The 20,529-nt window shown below is 41.6% G+C and overlaps 1 protein-coding gene across 1 annotated transcript; it reads left to right on the top strand.

Annotated features, from left to right (window-relative positions):
* Positions 1 to 1,970: 1,970 nt before the first annotated feature.
* On the top strand, positions 1,971 to 19,464 carry LOC310763252 (lysosomal acid lipase/cholesteryl ester hydrolase-like; the record flags this gene model as incomplete). The annotated part of the gene is given in 12 exon segments (XM_083615137.1): positions 1,971 to 2,041; positions 6,486 to 6,513; positions 7,375 to 7,479; positions 8,558 to 8,675; positions 10,108 to 10,306; positions 12,032 to 12,141; positions 13,527 to 13,597; positions 13,600 to 13,650; positions 15,600 to 15,746; positions 16,411 to 16,482; positions 17,027 to 17,092; positions 18,270 to 19,464. Coding segments are annotated over 12 exon segments (1,272 nt in total). The 3' UTR covers positions 18,504 to 19,464.
* Positions 19,465 to 20,529: the final 1,065 nt, after the last annotated feature.

Below are 20,529 nucleotides of genomic sequence, written 5' to 3'. Positions count from 1 at the left end.
CTTGTACTTTAGTTTCTGCGCCTTGCTTTTTTAATTCCTCCAAAGAGTCATTTATCCTCGCCAGTACCTTAGCAAATGATTCTTCTGAAGACATTGTTTTCACTTTTGCCTTTGCAACAACTGTAGTTCCAGAGGCTCCTATTACAGAAGCCCTTCTTTGCATGGAAGGATCCACTTTGTATTGTCTGCCAGATCTCAAGGTTGTTTCTTGTGAATCCTCTTTCTCCTTACCATCTGCCATAACAAAGTCTTTTATTCAAGGTCATTCCCACACTCTTAAGCTGTCAGACAAAAGTTCTCAAGCTTTAAATTCCACTTGTTGCTGAAACAATTTATAAATCCTCTAGAGGGCGTAAAGTCAACTCTTTACCTTCAAATTATTCCCACACTCTCCAGAAAAGAGAACAAAAGTCCTCCTAGTTCTTTTCAATTATTCTTTTCTCTTTCTGAAGGATCCAGATCAATAATCTCCTGCAAGTAACTTTACTATGTAACAAAGTAAATACTTCAGGTTGAGAGTAACCAAAGTCAATTAAAGATACTTTTTTACCTTCTTATAGCAACAGTCCTTAGCCGGTTCCTTTTCTCCGGCAGTCCGATCCCCAGGTATAGAAGCAGCGGTAAATAGCTCAATTTCTTTTGAATTGGCAGGCAAACACTTTAAAATCTTCTCCCCCCCTCCCTCCTGCCTTCGGGGAGGGAGTTCTTTGCTTGGTGTTGGATTTCTTAGTTCCCACAGCTCTCTTTTCAAGCAGTTACAGCTTAAATGTCTTTCGCTTTGATCTTGCTACAGAACGGAAAGCAGACTTCCTTTTTGATGCTTGTCCGTCTCGGTGCCCAATTTCTTTAATTTTAGTGTCCAATTATATTTTAGAGGTCAATCCTACTCACGGATAGTTGTTCTTTTTAGTCCGAATTCACCGGAAGAAATCAGCGCTCTCCACAAATGGCGACGCGGCTTCGCTTCGCAGGCTGGGTGGAAACGACTCTCGGCACCGCTCCACACACCCTCCACTGATCCACAGCCTTTAAAAAGGCTATTTCACAGCGTCGGGGGGGAGCAAAGGTGCCCGCCGAGTCTCCGGTTCACAGGCTACGTGCCTGTGATTTTTGAGGGTCCCCGCTCCGCCGTAGCTGGCAGGACCCGAACCCACGAAGCAGATCTCTCCCGGAGCTCCGGGGGAGATCCACCATTACGCGCTGGCGCTAACCGGAAGGCTGAAATATGCACAACTAGAGGTGTGCGTATCTAGAGGTACCACTGTAATTAGATCTTAATTGGACTAAAGTACAGGCATGTGCTAGAAGAGATGAGATCACAAACTGTGGAACAAAACCAACTAGGGCAGTGATGGTGAACCTTCCGGAGACCGGGTGCCCAAACTGCAACCCCAAACCCACTTATTTATCGCAAAGTGCCAACACGGCAATTTAACCTATATATCTCATTTTTTTCTGTGTGTTTCACGTTTCTTCTTTATGACTGCTGTTGTAATAAATAATCCTTCATAAACGTTATTGCATTACATTCTTCATTTAATTATCTTTCCACTGATATATAATTTTATGGTATAACTCAGTGCTTTTTTTCTTAAAAAATGTTTAGGGGTACTCTCATTTTGACTCAAGAAAATCACCACCAGGGGTGTGTGTTAGGATTCTTTTCCTGTGTTGCAGTCATGGGATTGTTTTTATCACATGATGGTGTATGTTTTCATTCCACATTGTGGGAAGTGAAGGAGACAGGATGCTTGTATTACTGTGTTTCCGTGAGGTAGGACATTTGTCCTTTGTTCTTTCTCTTTGCTGTCTGATGTTGAAGAGGAAGGAGCTGAGTTACGATGCTCCAAGTGTGTATATGTAAATAAACATAGTTTAGCCAAATGCTGCACTACTGAGTCTGTACACTGACTGCCTATACTTTGCTGATCTTGAAGTGTGCTGATGCCTCTGAGGTATCAGTCGCTGTGATGTTTGGGATGGAGAAAGATTTTGAATCTCCTGTACAACTCACCAGAAGGGAGAGAACATTGCCAGTCAGGTATGTGTCCCTGCCAGACTCCTAGTCGTGTGTAGGACCTCCTGACCCAGTGGGGGGGGGGATAAATACAGTTCAAATTGGGAAAAATAAATACAGTGGTACCTCAGTTTTCAAATAGCTTAGTTTTTAAACTACTTGGAACCTGAACACTTCAAACCCAGAAAGGAGTTTTCCGGTTTTGGAACTGTTTTTGGAAGCCAAATGTGCTCCGTTCTGAGTATAACTTCCGTTTTGAGTGCCACACTTCCGTTTTCCTAGTGAGCACTGCCGCCCTCCAGTGCTGGGTGCTTCTGCCACAGCAACCACCCCCTCCTCCAGCTCTGGCAGCCCCAGAACTGAGTGAGGGAAGGCTGGGGGGGGCAAGCGAGCAGGCAAGGGATGTTGCCCCCCCCAGCCTGCTCCTGCTTGCAGGCAAGTAAGAGCAGGATCGAGCTGCTCCACTAGGCAGTGTTGCTGCTTGCCCGGGAACAGGAGCTGGATTGGGGCTGCTCATCTGGGGAGGTGCAGGCTCTATCACACTTTCCACTGAGGGGTTCGCGGCTGCACTCCCCTCAAGGAAGAAGTTTAAACGAGCCCCCACCTCCACATCAGAGCCCCTGCACCACCTGAAGGCAGCCAGGCTGAATAGTTGCTGGGGTTGGGGAAGGTGGAGGCAGCCCAGAAGCTGCATCTGAGAGCCCCTGCACCACCTGAAGGCAGCCAGGCACTCCTCAACTGAGCTGCCCAATCCCGCTCCTACTTGCGTGCAATCAGGAGTGGAGGCAGGGATCTCTTGGCATGAAGCCTCCACTCCACTTCTGAGAGATCCCCGCCTCCCTGCCTGCTTGCACGTGAGCCCTCCTCTCCTCCTCCTCCCCTACCCCCAGCATGGAAGCTATGGCCCTGATGGGGCAATGGCGCACGTACTGGCATGCTTGCCATAGGTTCACCACCACTGAACTAGGACATAGTATACAAAGGCAATGCCAACAGGCCACACTTCGTCCACAATTGACTGCGCAGCACCTGAAAATTAAGCAGCTCATTAGTTGAGGAGGAAAACATATTAACTATATTATTCAAAAATTCCATGCATGTGCTTACACAACAGTATTGCTATTCCAAAATCATGTGTGTGTATAACATATATGAGAATATGTATACACATACATCCACATATATGATACAAGTGTACCATACAAGTGATCCAAGTGTACCATAATTCCCATGCCTTAAGCATAAGTAATACAACTAAACAATACATATGTGTACCCGCATGTGTGTGCATGGCTATATCCCTATGTATAGAAACAGCTTAAGAAATCAGTATCCTCTTGTAATATTACCACATTAAGGTTGGAAGGGGCCCTGGGTCATCTAGCCCAACCTCAAAAGGCACAGAAACCTGCATAATAAATTCGCAGCAAACTCGCATAACCAACACTATACATACACACCTGCACACATGTAAGCACACACATGCACATACACCCATGTCCACCCATGTAAACACACCGCAAACGTAGTGATTGATTCTCTGTACTTTCCTAAAGAATATAGTTAAAGTCGAGAGAAGCCCCTGGTCATCTAGCCCAATCTCCCAGCATATTTTATAGTTGAAGGGGATCCCAAGGACCATTCTAGTCCAACCCCCTACAATGCAGGAATATACAGGGAAGTTAGTACTCTGCTCTAACTACTAAGCCGTGCTGCCTGTAATGCCAGGTGTGCAGTTATGCCATATGTGGTCAATTTCTATACCACTTAATATAACAATAAACCTTGGGTTACAAATCTTTTTAACAGAATGAAGTGCAATATACAATGTAATTCTTTGTACAGACCTGCCTTGACATTAGGCATATGCTGGGTGTATAATTCTTATTATTTCTTAATCATTTTAGTTACTCTATATGTGTTCCAATATTTAAAATGTGTCTATAAAGAGACATGATGCATAATTATACAGTATGATGAAATTGATCTTATTATCTGAAGTTTATTATAACCTATAATAACCTATACAGGTATATATAGGCAGTGTGTAGTTGAGATCTGGTCACCACTGATGAACAGGAACAGGTAAGTTAAAAATATTTTCTTCCATGTATCTTTTAAATTATGTTTTTTGGGGGGTGACCTGTCTTCAGTTATGTATTTTAATAGCTTGCATTCTTAAGTTTTACATTTAACAACGTTATACGTTACTGTAATGAAGCACAATCCTGTAAAACTTAAGCAGACTTCCATCCCATTGTAAATAATAGTACACCTTGCCAATGCAAGTTTAAATTGCATTGTGCCATTTTAATATATATTGGAAACAGTTTAGCTAAGCCCACACAGTTTAATGGACTGAATCACGAGCTGTTGCAGTCCCTATTTCCCAGCATCAGAAACAGGAATTCCCACATCTCCAGACTCAGTCACCTTCCTTAATGGTTTTTTTTTTTATGGTGGTTACAGATGCTTAGTTTTTTTACTTATTTTTTACTTTAAAAGGTTTTAACTCCCCACCCCCAGCAGAATGTTGCTTATTCCCATGTAAATGTAGTTTTATTCCTGTAGAGAGTCTTGTAATCTGGGGAACCGGGTTCGCGTCTCCGCTCCTCCACATGCAGCTGCTGGGTGACCTTGGGCCAGTCACACTTCTCTGAAGTCTCTCAGCCCCACTCACCTCACAGGGTGTCTGTTGTGGGGGAGGAAGGGAAAGGAGAAAGAATGTTAGCCGCTTTGAGACTCCTTTGTTGTTGTTGTTTAGTCGTTTAGTCGTGTCCGACTCTTTGTGACCCCATGGACCAGAGCACGCCAGGCACTCCTGTCTTCCACTGCCTCCCGCAGTTTGGTCAAACTCATGCTGGTAGCTTCGAAAACACTATCCAACCATCTCGTCCTCTGTTGTCCCCTTCTCCTTGTGCCCTCCATCTTTCCCAACATCAGGGTCTTTTCCAGGGAGTCTTCTCTTCTCATGAGGTGGCCAAAGTATTGGAGCCTCAGCTTCAGGATCTGTCCTTCCAGTGAGCACTCAGGGCTGATTTCCTTAAGAATGGATAGGTTTAATCTTCTTGCAGTCAATGGGACTCTCAAGAGTCTCCTCCAGCACCATAATTCAAAAGCCAATTCTTTGGCAATCAGCCTTCTTTATGGTCCAGCTTTCACTTCCATACATCACTACTGGGAGGGCTAAATATTAAACTACATTTTATTTTATTTTTATTTTTATTTTATAAAATTAAAATTTTAACGTTTGATGTTTTATCGTGTTTTTAATATTATGTTGGGAGCTGCCAAGAATGGCTGGGGAAACCCAGCCAGATGGGCAGGCTATAAATAATTTATTATTATTATTATTATTATTATTATTATTATTATTATTAGTTCTGTTGAGTTTGATGCTCCACTCTGCTTTTTCTCTTCAATGCTACTCTTTATAATCATTAATTTCTCCTCAGATCTTTTGTCTGACTCTATGCATGCATACTCAAAGAAAGTTCCAGCAAGTTCTTTGGGACATATTCCAAATAAATTCTCCATTATCTTTGACCAGGGTGTCCAGTTTGATGCCATACACCCCAAACATGTAATTTCTTTCATAGCCATCTCAGTTTCCCTCCAAAGCTGGTTTGCTGTGGCATTGCTTTATTTGCACAGTTGGTGCTCTCCTTTAGTTAGGGAATCAGACTTTTGGGTGAGGGGCTCTTGGTACCCACCATAAACCTTTAATGAACTTTGATTAAGAGTGCTTGATAGCTTTCATAACTTTAAACCAGTCCTACCACTGGTTTAGGCTATAAGCACAACAAGATTTGCCAACCATGTGAACTAAGACTGGGGAGATTAGGCTGATAATTATTTTTAATAATAGTTTTATTATCTATATATGCTACCTATCTGATTGTGTTGCCACAGCTATTCTGGGCAGCTCCCAACAACAGAATAAAAACACAACAAAATGTTTCTGCCCTCTCATGCTAAAATGCTCAGAATGTGCCTTGCAAAATTAAGACCCAGCTCTGTGTATTGGCTTTCATTCCCTCCCCACTGTAGGAAAAAAATGGAGGTCATTTAGAAAAAGAAAAAGTTTGATGTCTCTAGATTTAATCTAGTTGAAGCCCAGAATGGAAATTGCAAGGAAGCAATGATGGTATTATTAAATAAATAGCTATTTATTGAAATGAAATTAATCACTGAAAACCACATTCTCAATTAAAACCACATTTTAAAACTTTATATGTACAATTTATATACCACATAATATAAAAATAAATGTCTAAGTGGGCTACATTTTAAAAAAAACCAAGGGAGTGAAATATACAATTCAATGTTTTATACAGACTAGCCTTGTCACTAGGCAAATGCTCAGTGTGTGGTGATACTTTTTTCTAAACCATTTTTGTTGATCCAATAGTGCATGATGAAACAGATGTTATTCTCTGAAATTTATTACAACCTGGGTTTTCTGCAGTGTCTATCTAGTAGCCACTGATGAACAGGTAAGGTAAAGGTAAAGGGACCCCTGCCCATTAGGTCCAGTCGTGACCGACTCTGGGGTTGCGGCGCTCATCTCGCTTTATTGGCCGAGGGAGCCGGCGTACAGCTTCCGGGTCATGTGGCCAGCATGACGAAGCCGCTTCTGGCGAACCAGAGCAGCGCACAGAAACGCCGTTTATCTTCCCGCCGGAGCGGTACCTATTTATCTACTTGCACTTTGACGTGCTTTCGAACTGCTAGGTTGGCAGGAGCAGGGACCGAGTAACGGGAGCTCACCCCATTGCGGGGATTCGAACAGCCAACCTTCTGATCGGCAAATCCTAGGCTCTGTGGTTTAACCCACAGCGCCACCTGCATCCCGATGAACAGGTACAGGTTAGCAAAAATACTTTATTCCATGTATTTTTAAAAATTGTTATTTTTTAGTGACATATCTTTGGTCTTGCATTTTAATAGCTTGCATTCCAAAGCTGTGTACATTAAACAGTGTTATATGTTACGGTATTGAAGTACAATCAAGAAAAAAATCGGCAGACTTGCATCCCATTGTATATAATGGTCTGTTTTGCAAATTACCAAAGCAAACATGTTAGCTAAGCCCACATAGTTTAATGGATCGAGTCATGAGGTGTTGCAGACCCCATTTGGTGTCAAAACTCGCTTGACACTGCTGGGTCTAGCTCTAGCATGGCAGATACTGGAGGAAGATGAGGAGGAATGAAAGAGGGAGGCTGGCCCCACCTCAACCCCACCTGGCTCTGTGTGGAGATAGGACTTCCAGCTCCGTTTCTTCCAGAGGGAGAATATTGTCAGAATCTGGGGAGGCCAAGCAGGATGATACTGTAGTTCTTTTTTAAGCTCAGGTACAAGATGTGTTTTGGGGAGTGGCCTGCTTAGTCCAACAGGCTCTGACATCTGAAGAATTCAGCAGCAGAAGACATATCAATCCTCAAGAATTTATGACTATTGTAAGTTAATAATTCAGATGGCCTTGAAAACAGTGGACCATGATCCTTATAATTTCATTTTTAAAACAGTTTTCAAGAGCACATGCATTTCCAGGAAGAAACCCCATGCTTGGCAGGAGTTATTTCAAACTGCAAATTAATCTGATCGTGTTTGAAACAATACTCTCTTGGCTGATTATCTGATCTAGAAGACACAGTTAGCTTTGATAACTCCTTCTCGGAGCAGAGGTTTAGGAGCCTGGCTCCTCAGTGTAAATGTTGACATTTGCTACACAGGCATTAGCTGAAGCCTTAGGCAGCAGATTCATTATATTTCTCATGGTGAGACATTTCTTTGTAGTTGCTTACCATACAGATTTGGTGTTCTGCATCATATCAGTACAGATTTCCTTTTTGTCTTTTGGTTGTGGAATGGAGAAAACCACAATCTCTCTGTGGTTATGTACACTTCACACAAATATACCCAGATGGGGGAAAGGGGGAACAAATTTGATTCAGTTTGCATTTCAAGTTGAATCTACATGATTTGCATTTTCTGGAACAATACACAAACCAGAACAAAGCCATCCTTCAAAACTGGCACGTCTCCAATTTTTGTGTGCTGTTTTCCAGCCAAGTAGTACCAATATAAATGCATATACCAGGGTAACATGTTTTTAAAAATGCATACACGAGTGAAAATAGCATACCAAAAAATCATTTTATTAGGCAAAAAAAAAAAAAGGGGGGGTGTGTGTGCAGAAAGGGGTCTGTTTGGCAAACTTGCATACAACCATGTGTACATTATGAGAGTTTAGGGGAGGGATAGGGAACCTAAGGCCCTCCAGGTGTTGTTGGACTACAACTCCCATAATCCTTGACCCTTGGCCATGCTGGCTGGGACTGATAGGAGCTGGAGTCCAGCTATAGCCACAGATTTCCCATGCCTGGTGTAGGACTAGTAAAGTTACTTCACAATAATCTTGGCCCTTGGAAGTTTTTGTTCTTTGAGATATTCAAGCCATTGTCCCAGAAATCGAATGATCAGATTCTTTTTAAAAAATCTAGTGTTTCTATTTCCATCCTTCTCCACTCACAGCCTGAAATCATCGGGTATTGGGGACACCCCAGTGAAGAGTATACAATCCTGACAGAGGATGGCTATTACCTGCAGGCAAACAGAATTCCACATGGAATACATAGTTCTGGGAAGACAGGTAGTTTTGAAATTTAGTAGTAAATGTTGTAAAATGCCACATGCCATAACTGATATTCCTGTGTTCAACTTTTAAAATGTTATCCATGCTTCACTATTTTTTCTTTCATTCAACTTTATGTGGTAGCAGTCTTATAAATAAAGGTAGAAATTGTTGCAAGGTGGCTAAAATTGCTTGAGTTGTGCTCAGTTGTTCATTATATCTGAGCAACAAGCAACAATAATCCCAAATTATCGACCATTAGAATACACAGGGATGCATAATTATCCAGTCTTCTATTCAGAGTATTAATAAAATGAGACACTATGAAACATCTTAAGTCATACGGGGATTAGTCTAATGGGGTTTTTTATGCCTTTTCAGAAATTAATTGAATCAATGCAGATATTAACTATCTCCTTATTCTTAGGAGAGTTGTTTGGAAATGGCCACTGGGCAGGATCTGGCTGTTGTAAATTCCCCAGCTGACTACACGGCAGTACAGGATAGCCCCCCAAGTCTAAAAATTTTAAAAAATTAAATTCCCCAAACTTGGGCAGCCTGTGAGGCTGTGTCTGGCTGTCGGACTTGCGCATGGAAGATCTCATTCTGGTCCGCCAGCTAAGGATAAAAGCTGACTGTGCATAGCGCTTATATGGTACCCCATTAGAGGGATCTAGGTGGAAATCTCTGTCCAGAAGGCAAGTGTGGGGCAGAGAATTCATAGAGCTTCCAGCAGTGGTTTTGGAATGGCCACCTTGGTAGAACGACCCTGTTTAAAATTTCAGCCCGCCAACTGGAGGCCGGGATGGATATATACCCAATGCCAGAACCAAAGTCTACCTACATCTGAAATCAATAAAGTGGTAGTGAACTCTTATCCCAGATCCTTCTCCTGTCATGGGATCACCTTCACATTGTGGCAGGGAGAGTGTTGCAAATAGCCCCACAATGATAATTTTATCAGATGTAGCCAGTTCTTCATCTGTTCATGTTGATAATGGTGGCAATGAGCTGCTTCACCCTCCTCTGATCAAAGTGTATGGTGGATAACTTCAGCGGCAGATGGCAGTCACCTCAGAGACACAGCGTTTCACCCACAGGAGAGGCAAGACCTGCCCACCTTCTCACCTCACCTACTTCTGCTACCTTTTGCCAATGCTTCAGCACTGCCTCTCTGGATTACTTGGGAAACGTAGGCAGGGACATGTTGGCAGAAGAGAAAGCGGGCGGGGAAAGAAGTGTCACAGCATTTTATGTAGGCTTACACAAAACATTGTTGCTAGTCTTCACACAATCAATGAAAACATTTTCTGAGGTCCTAGGAAATGTCTGGCTCACCTCCTTTGTACCCCTGCACCCTACTCTGCTTGGCCTTGGGCTAGATACCAGTGGGAAATGTTGGTGCTCTGTGAGTGCCCATTCTCTATCTAATGTTGTCTTTGTTTTCCAGGGCCTAAGTCAGTTGCGTTATTGGTACTTGGTAACTTTTGTGAAGGCAGGAGCTGGATTTCAAATCTTCCCAGCAATAGTCTGGGATTTGTTCTTGCAGATGCTGATTATGATGTCTGGATATTAAATAACAGGGGGACCACCTGGTCTAGAAGACATCAGCACTTCTCAATAGACCAAGAAGAATTTTGGAATTTCAGGTAAGTACAAGGGGCTATTGTTGCTTGGATGGAAGGAAGGGATGCTTTTCCTGAGAACTTTCCCAGGACTCAGCTAGATTCGTAAAGAAAAAGCTTTTATAGGCGTTGTATATGCGATATAACACTGTGACACCAGATGGCGCTGTGGAGTCCTTTCTTTCCCAACTGGATTTCCCTGTATGAGTTCACAGTGCATTTAACTGAAATGCTTCATAGATGTGTTTATAACCAGCCCCATATTGTGAGCATCTACCTTGAGTCCTTAATCATTTTACTTTCTCCTGCCTTGAAGCAGAACGGTTAGAGCCTAAACCAGCTTAAATAAGAGAACAACAGTATCACAAGAACCACAAAATACTTCAAGGAAATATTTCTTTTCCTAGAGAATTAGAAGAGAGGTAGGCTTGACCTGCAGTAGAAAGGGCATGTTTAAAGGGCAGATTGCATGCACTGAAAGCTGAGTAAAAGAGAAAACATATTGGAATGTGTTTCAGAGACGAACCTATGCATCATTACTCTAATACGTCAAGATCTGTCCCATCTTTGAGGGAAGGTGAGGCAACCACCTTCTGTGACAGGCTCCACAGGGTTAGCAGATTCAGCCTCGAAACACACTGTACAGAATATTAGAGAGTAGTGACAACAAAACATCCATTTTCTGCTCTTGCCCCTGCACTGTGGAATGCCCTTCCCTCTGCCATATGTAAAGGGTAATCAAATTGATTCCCCACATTGTTCCTGGTGTAGATCTTCCATCCCCACTTGTTCCTAATGACAATATTTCTTCCCACCTTCAGTGGCAGAGGAAGCCTCTCCGGCACCTGGGGTGGCACGAACCACCCATACGGGTGTAGTGAACTTCCCATAGGGAGGGATGGGATGGGGAGCATGGCAGCCAGGCTAGGGGGTGCAATCTGGCCCGGCAACCAGGCCAGGGGGGTGAGATCTGGCGCAGTGGCCTGGCTGGGGAGTGTGCTCTGGTATGACCGCGATCGGGCCCACCAGATTTTGTCACATCCCCCTCAGGGATGGTACCCAGGGTGGACCGCACCCACCACACCTACCTTGCTCCGTCTCTGCCCACCTTGTTCCTGGCATAGATCTTCACTCAGTGCTTCCTCCCTGTGAAGACTTACTGTATTTACATGACTCTAATGCATCATCAAATCTAATGTGCGCCTCAATTTCAAAACCTTGAAACCAAAAAAGCATTTGCCAGCAATTGTAAATGTGTCATCAAATCTAATGCACACCCCTATTTTCGTGACCTAATTTGGCCAAAAGCAAATGTGCATTACATTCAGGTAAATACGGTACCTTTTTGCCCAGGCTTTCCAAATCTTAGACTGTGGAAAGGGACTTCTGAATTACCATTTAAATTTAACACAGTTGAGTATTTTGATAATATTTTTTATATAATAATTTCTACATATAATTTTATATAATTCTTTAAAATTACCCTTTGACCTGTAGACGATGTATATATTTGAGAATCGATTGGGGCTAGTTTAAGGGACATAGAAATATTTAAATAAATCATAAAGATATATGTACTTTTTCTTTCCTTACTCCTTCCATGGGAGAATAAACTTACAACATAATTCTCCAGATGTCAGGTTATCATACCTGATGTATTATATTTTATGTATTTATACATTAATGTCCACAATTGTATGCAATTGCAGACAGGCAAAATTTCAGCTATATTCTGTGTTTGCCTTTCAGCTTTCATGAAATGGCAATTTATGATATTCCAGCAACCATAAACTTTATTTTTCAGAAAACTAAGCAAAAAAGCTTGTATTATATTGGCCATTCCCAGGGAAGTACAACGGGTAAGTTAAGAAGAAGAGAATGAAATGCCTTTTATTTTCTCGCCTTCTTGTATTATCAGGGACTTACTGAGGATATGGTTCAGTCTCAGGACTATTGGGAAGTTCAGAAAAGAAAAAGACAGATTAAAGCATGTTGATGTTTAGTCAATTAGTCGTGGCCGACTCTTTGTGACCCCATGGACCAGAGCACGCCAGGCACTCCTGTTTCCCACTGCCTCCCGGAGTTTCGTCAAATTCATGTTGGCCACTTCTAGAACACTGTCCAACCATCTTGCCCTCTGTCATCCCCTTCTCCTTGTGCCCTCAATCTTACCCAACATCAGAGTTTTTTCCAGAGAGTCTTCCTGTCTGATGAGGTGGCCAAAGTATTTGAACCTCAGCTTCAGGATCTGTCCTTCCAGTGAGCACTCGGCTGATTTCCTGAAGAATGGATAGGTTTGATCTTTATGCAGTCCATGGGACTCTCAAGAGTCTCCTACAGCACCACAATTCAAAAGCATCAATTCTCCGGCGATCAGCCTTCTTTGTGGTCCAGCTCTCACTTCCATATATCACTTTTGGGGAAACCATAGCTTTAACTATACAGATCTTTGTTGACAAAGTGATGTGTCTGCTTTTTGAGATACTGTCTAGGTTTGTCATTGCTTTTCTCCTAAGAAACAGTCATCTTTTAATTTCGTGACTGCTGTCACCATCTGCAGTGATCATGGAGCTGTGATCGTGGATCACTGCCTTCATGGATCACTGCCTTGTCATGGCGAAGGGGCTTGAATAACTCAGAGAAGCCATGAGCTATGCCATGCAGGGCCACCCAAGAAGAACAGGTCATAGCCAAGAGTTTAGACTAAACGTGATCCACCTGGAGAAGGAACTGACAAGCCACTCCAGTATCCCTGCCAAGAAAACTCCATGGATAATAACAAAAGATTAAAGCATATTTGTTTTTTTTTAAGGTTCCATGAGAAAGTCTTTTCAGGATCAGGACTTCAGTATACAGCTCTTATCAGTTCCACAGTCATGAATAATCTCCATTTGTGGTGCGAGGCAGCAAAGACCAGCAGGCATGAAAAAAGTGGATCCTGCTCAGAATTTACATGTGACGCATTTTATTGAAAACTCCAGCGCCTAATTTAAGACAGGTGGACACCCAACATCCAAAAAGCAAACTACCCTGAATTTGTTGAATGACAGGCATTTCAAAAGAAGAGAGATGAGAAACCTTTGACCCTCCAGGTGCTTTTGGACTGCAGATCCCACCAGCCCCAGCAAGCCTGGCTGATGGAAGTTGTTGTCCAGCAACAACTGGGGAGTCGCAGGTTTCTTATTGCTTATTTGTTCGTTTGTTTGCAAGTGTAATGTTTAAAATTCTTTCTTCCCCCCCCCAGGTTTAATTGCCTTTTCAACTATGCCACAGCTTGGTCAAAAGGTTAAACTCTTCATGGGCCTGGCTCCTGGCCACACAAAGGACTCTTTTCAATCATTCTACACCTTCCTAAAGAATTGATAAGAGTAGGTATTACTCAAGTGATTGCCATTGTACAGACCCATTATTTATATGTACATACATACATACATACATACATACATACATACATACATATATTCACCTTTACTGAAAGTTACTCTTCCTGCCATTCACTCCGTTTTTTTTATCTCAACACTGAGTGTGAGCTTGAAGGATTAGAAGGTCATGACTTAAGGTTTGAATGGCATGGACATCTGTGCTATGATAAGGTCAGAGTCAACATAGGCCTTAAAAACCATTTCATTAGACATACTACAATGAGAATCTTGAATATATATGAACCTAGGTTACATGTGAAAATACCCTTAACACTAAAAGTGTGATAGGGAAAGAGAAACGGCTAATGTACCATGAATTATTATAGGTCTACCAATAAGACTTTAAAGTTAGAACAAGGGAACAACTAGCACAGGAAGGTCACAGTCTCCAATGGTTTTCCTACTTACAACTTACAGAGTATAGCCTTTCAGTATAGAACAAAAAAAGACAGACATTGAAATACAGGTGTGTACAGATGATGAACATGTCTTTGCAAAAATGGCTACTTATCCAGTCTTGGTGTGGGCACCTGTTGAGGCCCTGTCGCAGCGGGCTCTGTCCCCCTGGCAAACAATGCTAGGCTAGGTGGCAGCATTTGGGGAATCTCCTGGCTTTCCCACCTCCTGATTTTTGAATTCCAGCCAATCCAGGGTGTTAAGGCTGTCAGATTAGCCAGCCAGCCACTGCAGTTCAGAAGCAGGCAAGAGACTTGACGAACAATTAGCTTTTATTGCTCAGATCACAGACACACAGAGATCCAGAAGATATGTCTCTGAGGATAAAGACATTGCAGAGATTAAGTCTCTGCCCCCTCCTCCCCTCACTTCAGATTCCTTCCCAGCAGCCATCACCTAATGATGAAGATGATGATGATGATGATGATGATGATGATGATAATAATAATAATAATAATAATAATAATAATAATAATAATAATTTATTATTTATACCCCGCCCACCTGGCTGGGTTTCCCCAGCCACTCTGGGCGGCTTCCAACAGAATATTAAAATACAATAGTCTATTCAACATTAAAAGCTTTCCTAAACAGGGCTGCCTTCAGATGTCTTCTAAAAGTCTGGTAGTTGTTTTTCTCTTTGACATCTGATGGGAGGGCATTCCACAGGGCAGGTGCCTGCCTCATTCTTTGCTCTGCTTTGTTCATGGCACTCCTTGCTCGGACTGTGAGAGGAGGTGGGGAAAGGACTGTCTCTCTGCAGAACAGGAGATGCAACTTCTGCTTCTTCTCGGCCAGCATCTGCGCTCACACTGAGCCTCTCCACCTCCATCCTCAAATGACTTCCCCCTTCTGCCTCCCCACCATCATCTTAACTCTCTGTATCTAATAACTCCCAGCTGGTTCCTTCTGTCCTGTCTCACCAGTCTGAATCAGGATCAAAATCTTCTCCCCCAGTATCATTCCTAGGGACTTCCTGGGCAACTGGCTGCCACCACTCCTCATCCAGCCAGTCCCTGACACTGGGTAGACAGGGCTTGGGCATGGACCAAAGTGGAGCAGGCTTCACTCCGGTTCGCCCCTAGCCTAGAAAAGTTGACTGTGCTGAACCCTGTCCACTATTAAAGATAAATTAACAGAGAATGCCCTTTCCCAGGACCACACTCCCAAATATTTTAGGAACTTAGCATCTGAAAGGTTGTGTGAGAAGGAGGTGGTTGTTCAAGAAATGTCTCTTCACCTATCCAGAGCCAGGCCACATCAGAACCTGGAGACAAAATTGCCTAGAAAGCCTAGGCGTATCATATTGAGCTTGCTTGAAGAAAAGTGGTATATAACTGTAACATAAAGGAGATCCGTTCCTAACAGGAACCTCAATGTTTCCTTCCAAGAAAGGATGATTATTTAGTAATGCTTCAGATTTTATTTTATTTTTACAGCTTATATGTGGCAATAAAGAATACTGCTTTTTCTTTAATGAACTAACAGCCATTGATGCCAAGCTGTGCAGCTATCCAGGGATTGACAAAATTTGTCTCCAAATCATGTCCTTATTTCAAGGACACAAGGAGAAAAACCTAAATGTGGTAGGTAGTTTTATTCTCTATCATTTATTTCTTTTTGAAAGAACTTGCTGTGTACATATACAAAACAACAAAAGAAAATCAATCAAACAAAATATAGTATTTGGCGTAATTTTGAGTTCCTTTACACTTCTCTTCCATGGTGAAATTCTAGCGGCCTATTCCAATAAATGCTAATCTTTCTTTTAAATTTTATTTTCAAAATTAACTTCACGTCTAGTAGGTAGTTGGTCACTTACTCGTCGCCATAGAGGAGGAAATGCACCACACTCCAAATATCAAAGAAGTCTCAGAGTGGCTTATTTTAATTGCTTATGCTAAACTCCAGGTGCAAAGACAGAAAGAATTCCTATAGTGGGGCGGACTGTGATGAGGTGAACTTTCTGCCTGCTTCATGTGCTGTTCAGGTGCTCACTGTTGAGAGGCAACTTCAAGGCCCCTGTTCTTCCTTCTTATGGCTCTTTATCAGCTGGATTCACTATGGGTGGGGGATACACATCTAGGTACCCAGACACCTCTTCATCAGAAAGCTGCTTCCTTGTGCTGCATGAAAGTGTCTGTATGCTGTACTGCCTTGAATGCCATGACCTTGTGAATGCGGGTGTTGCTTGAAAACTCTTCAAGAATGTGATTTTAAAAAGCATTTTCTTTCCTATCATTCTTCCAGAGTCGAGTAGATGTGTATCTTGGAATTTTCCCCGATTTTACTTCTGTAAAAAATATTGCACACTGGAGTCAGGTGCGTTCTAACAAATATCTTCTCAGCATTTCAAAACATGGGAGTCAAAAGTCTGACGTTTCGACTTGCCTGTTTAGTTTCTCATGTTTGTGTTTTGGTACTAAGGTTTCCATTTCATTTTATAAAATGAAGATTACCAGACCACTCAAAAGTTATATTCTAGATCAGTGATGGCCGAACTTGGCCCTTCAGCTGTTTTGGGACTATAGTTCCCATCATCCCTGACCACTGGTTCTGTTAGCTAGGGATGATGGGAGTTGTAGTCCCAAAACAGCTGGAGGGCCAAGTTTGGCCATGACTGTTCTAGATACTTCAATATTCAAACATGAGCTGTAACAGTTCTTTGGATCTTGTGGAAAGAACTCAGGAAGCTGCCCTTTACTGAATCTGACCTTTTGCTGCTTTTATTGGCCAGGGTAGATGGGTGGGAATTCTGATAATCAAGATCCCCAGCGTTTGAATTTTCTTGTGACTCTCCATTTTTTAGAGGATTTTGTGTTTTGAACTCGCACCAAATTTCATATTGTCTTTTCCATATTTTTAGTTTGCTAAAACCAACCAATTTAAGTATTTTGATTATGGATCAAAGAACAAAGCTGTCTACAACATGGTAAGTGGTTTGGATTCAAATGAGACATTTTGGTTGCAGGTTAGACATTCAATGTGAACCGTGTTATGATTTCTGAGTTCTCCTTTGGGAAAGAGTGGGATAATACCAAAGACACAGAACTGGTTGAAATTATGGTTTTGTCTATGGCAGGTATTTAATGAGTAGGAACATAGAAAACTGCCTTATGCCAAGTCAGACTATTGATCCATCTATTTCAACTCTGTCTATACTGATTGGCAGCAGCTCTGATTCCAAGCCCTATTTGGAGAACCTGGGAGACCGAGGACCTTCACACAAACCAGATGCTCTACCAGTGAGCTACCACTCCCCTCTAGATTTTGGCTTTGGGGCTCAGTTGAAGGTCTCTATCTGAGACACATGTGCGGGACTTCGTTGAGCTTGTTCAGCTGATGCATGAGGGAACTCTTCTGCATATTGGCTGAGCAGCCTCAACAAGTCTCATGCTTGTGAGGAGACTTTCCCCAGAGCTGGATGTGCAGCAGCGCTTTGCTGATAAATGAGGAAGTGGTTGCCTCTCCAGTGCTACCCGTCCCAGAGCCTGAAGATCATGTCATCCTCATGAGCTAGAATAACTTTTGAAGGTGCTCCCCACTTATGGGCATTTCCCTTATGCATGTGGAAGCCTGGAATATACGGTAACTGCTGTGTAAGTGGGGAGCTGCCTGTATTATATTACAAATATATATATATATATGTTTGCAGAAATATGTATATTACTTGAAACTGAAGAACAGAAATATGTATTGGGCAAAATTGCATGCAGCAATAGATGTCATAGATGACGTAATAGATGACATATGCAGGCAAATGTATACAAAAAACCCAATGCAAATTGTTGCAGAAATGGAGCAAACTGGAAAAATGAAAAACTAGGAGAAACCATAAATGACAGATTAATCCAGCTCTACTAAAAAGTAAGCCTACCAGGATTTAGTGCTATGTAAATGACTATGAGTCCAACTTAATTTTTTTAAAAAAATTAATTTTGCTGGTCCAGAGAACAGAATTAGATATTGAACAGAAAGTTAAAGAATGATTTGCAAGGGACAGATGTTAGACATCCAATACATTTGAAGACCCAAATGATGTCTTAAAAATGAGAAAAAGATGTGAAAGGTGAACCTCATTTTCATGTTTCTGATCTTTTCCTCAACAAAGTACACCCCCATTTTATAAGATAGAAGACATTACTGTGCCAACTGCTGTGTGGAGTGGTGGACATGATATTATTGTAACCACAGAGGCTATTGAATGGCTGCTCCCTCGAATCCCTCATTTAGTTTTCTATAAGAATATTCCTGAATGGCAACATACGGATTTTATCTGGGGTCTTGATGCACCAAAGCGGTTGTATAAGGATATGCTTTGTCTGATGCAAAAGTTCAAATAAAGTCTTAATGTAAGGTCCAAGCTATATATCTGATATTAATGCAGACTCATATTTTAAAGAAATCTTACATAAATCAACATATTCATTTATATTCTTTTATTCTGTCGCAAAAAAAATGAAGGTGGCATAAATAGCAAAAGTAGCATAAATAGCAAAAAGGATCTAAAGAAAAATACATAACAAAATGGATGGTAAAAATGTAACAATAAGCAGGAGTGCAGCCTCTAGTACTACTTATTATTATATTTCATTTTATATTTTGTAACCATGCTTTATAGAATAAACTTGCTTCTCTTCTGTATAGAATTATGGAACTCCCTATCTGAAATCCCCCCACCCCCTTTAAAATGTAATCAAAAAATTAACTGCAAATTGAAATATACTCTGAATTTAGTGGTTGATGTTTAGCTGCTGTATTCTCATATTGAACAGGATCTTAATTCTCTAAAGTGATTGGGCAGCAGACTTCTAACTCTAAATTAAAAATCAAACACCAACTAAACTAAAAAAGCACGTGAGTACAATTTGTCAATTACTGCAGAAAAAACCAACGAGGTAGTTCTATTTGAAACCACAGAACAGCTGCATTTCTAGAAATCACATTTGCTGATTGTTTGAGATTAAATGCTTCTTAATACTTACAAAGGGTTGGGAAGCCTGGGCCATGCTGTAAACTATGTCTCAGACCCTTCAATTCCTATTTTCCAGGAATTTACAGAAGCCATCCCATTTTCTGATTTTCTTTTGTTGCTGTTTTCAAGTGAGCTCATCCCAGGACACGTCCAGAGATGAGCAACCTGTTTCCCACCACTTGTTGGACATCAGCCCCAGCCAGCATGGCCAACTGTCAGGGATCACAGGAAATGTGGCCTAGGAACAATTAGCACAGGTTGCAGACCTTCTCTGATTAAGATTCAGAAACCAAGGCATAGGACTGTCTATGTTATAACATAGAAAGTATTAAGTATCTGTTCCTTAGGATGTTTCAGAAGAAGAATCAGCTGCAGCACTCTTATTACCTGTATACGCCATTTACCTTAAAAAACCCCAAAAGCTCTTGAACAATTGGAACAATTGGAAATAATTGTTATCACCAACAGCAAGCTTAACAGATCCAGCAGGAACCCAGTTTATTAAAGCTAATGCAACAGGACAACCTCACTAACCAGCAGACGTGCTGGTTAGAAAAGACTGCCACAAGTCACATTAGAACAAAGCATATATAGCAGTTTCGAACACAGCACACAAAGAGACATAAAACTTAAAAACATCCTTCTACATACAGCAAGAAAGGTTATAGGTCATAGTATGTAAAGATGCATGACTCCCCACTCAATTTCCTTGGGGTGCCCCAAGACATTTGGTCTCAACTATCCCACTTTAACCCCAGCTACCTTGGCAACCAAGCCTTCAGTAGGGGCCATCTTACTTCCGTGCTCCCAAAACATGTCAAGAAGCTTCATAGCTCAAAACACCATATAAACTTCTCCTTACGCAATGATTTAGAAAATCCTTTGTCATACCATAGGTAAGCATGCCACCCAAAACTATTCCCTTATCCTTCTAAATCCAACACTTTTGCATTCTTTCGTAATATCTATTTCTTTAACCAACTAATACACACTGTTTCATAGTATAATTTTAGATCTGGCAGTGGGAATCCACCTCTATCTTTTACATCTATTAAATTTTTATATTTAATCCTTGGCCTTTCCCCTGCCAGATAAATGTAACTATCTCCCTTTGCCATTGTTTAAAGCAGCTCACCAGAATTGTCTGAAATATTCATCTATACCACTGCTCAGAAAGGAGAGTCTCATCCTATTCCATCTTTCTTTGTCTTGCTTAATCTTACTCTACACAACCTCATAATTGTTCTGGATCAGATTCATTTATAATCCTTCTAAAGTCCGTTTCTCATATAACTGTGTGATTCCTTTGTGTCTCACTGTTATTCCTCCAACTCGTCTTGTTGTTATACTTCTATTACCTCCACTTTTTCCCCCCTCCCAGAAATCTTGTGCTC

Source organism: Podarcis filfolensis, assembly GCF_964270895.1.
Source record: "Podarcis filfolensis genome assembly, chromosome: 5".
Classification (NCBI taxonomy): Eukaryota; Metazoa; Chordata; class Lepidosauria; order Squamata; family Lacertidae; genus Podarcis; species Podarcis filfolensis.
The sequence above is the reverse complement of the archived record's forward strand: the minus strand, read 5'-3'. Positions and strand labels throughout refer to the sequence as shown.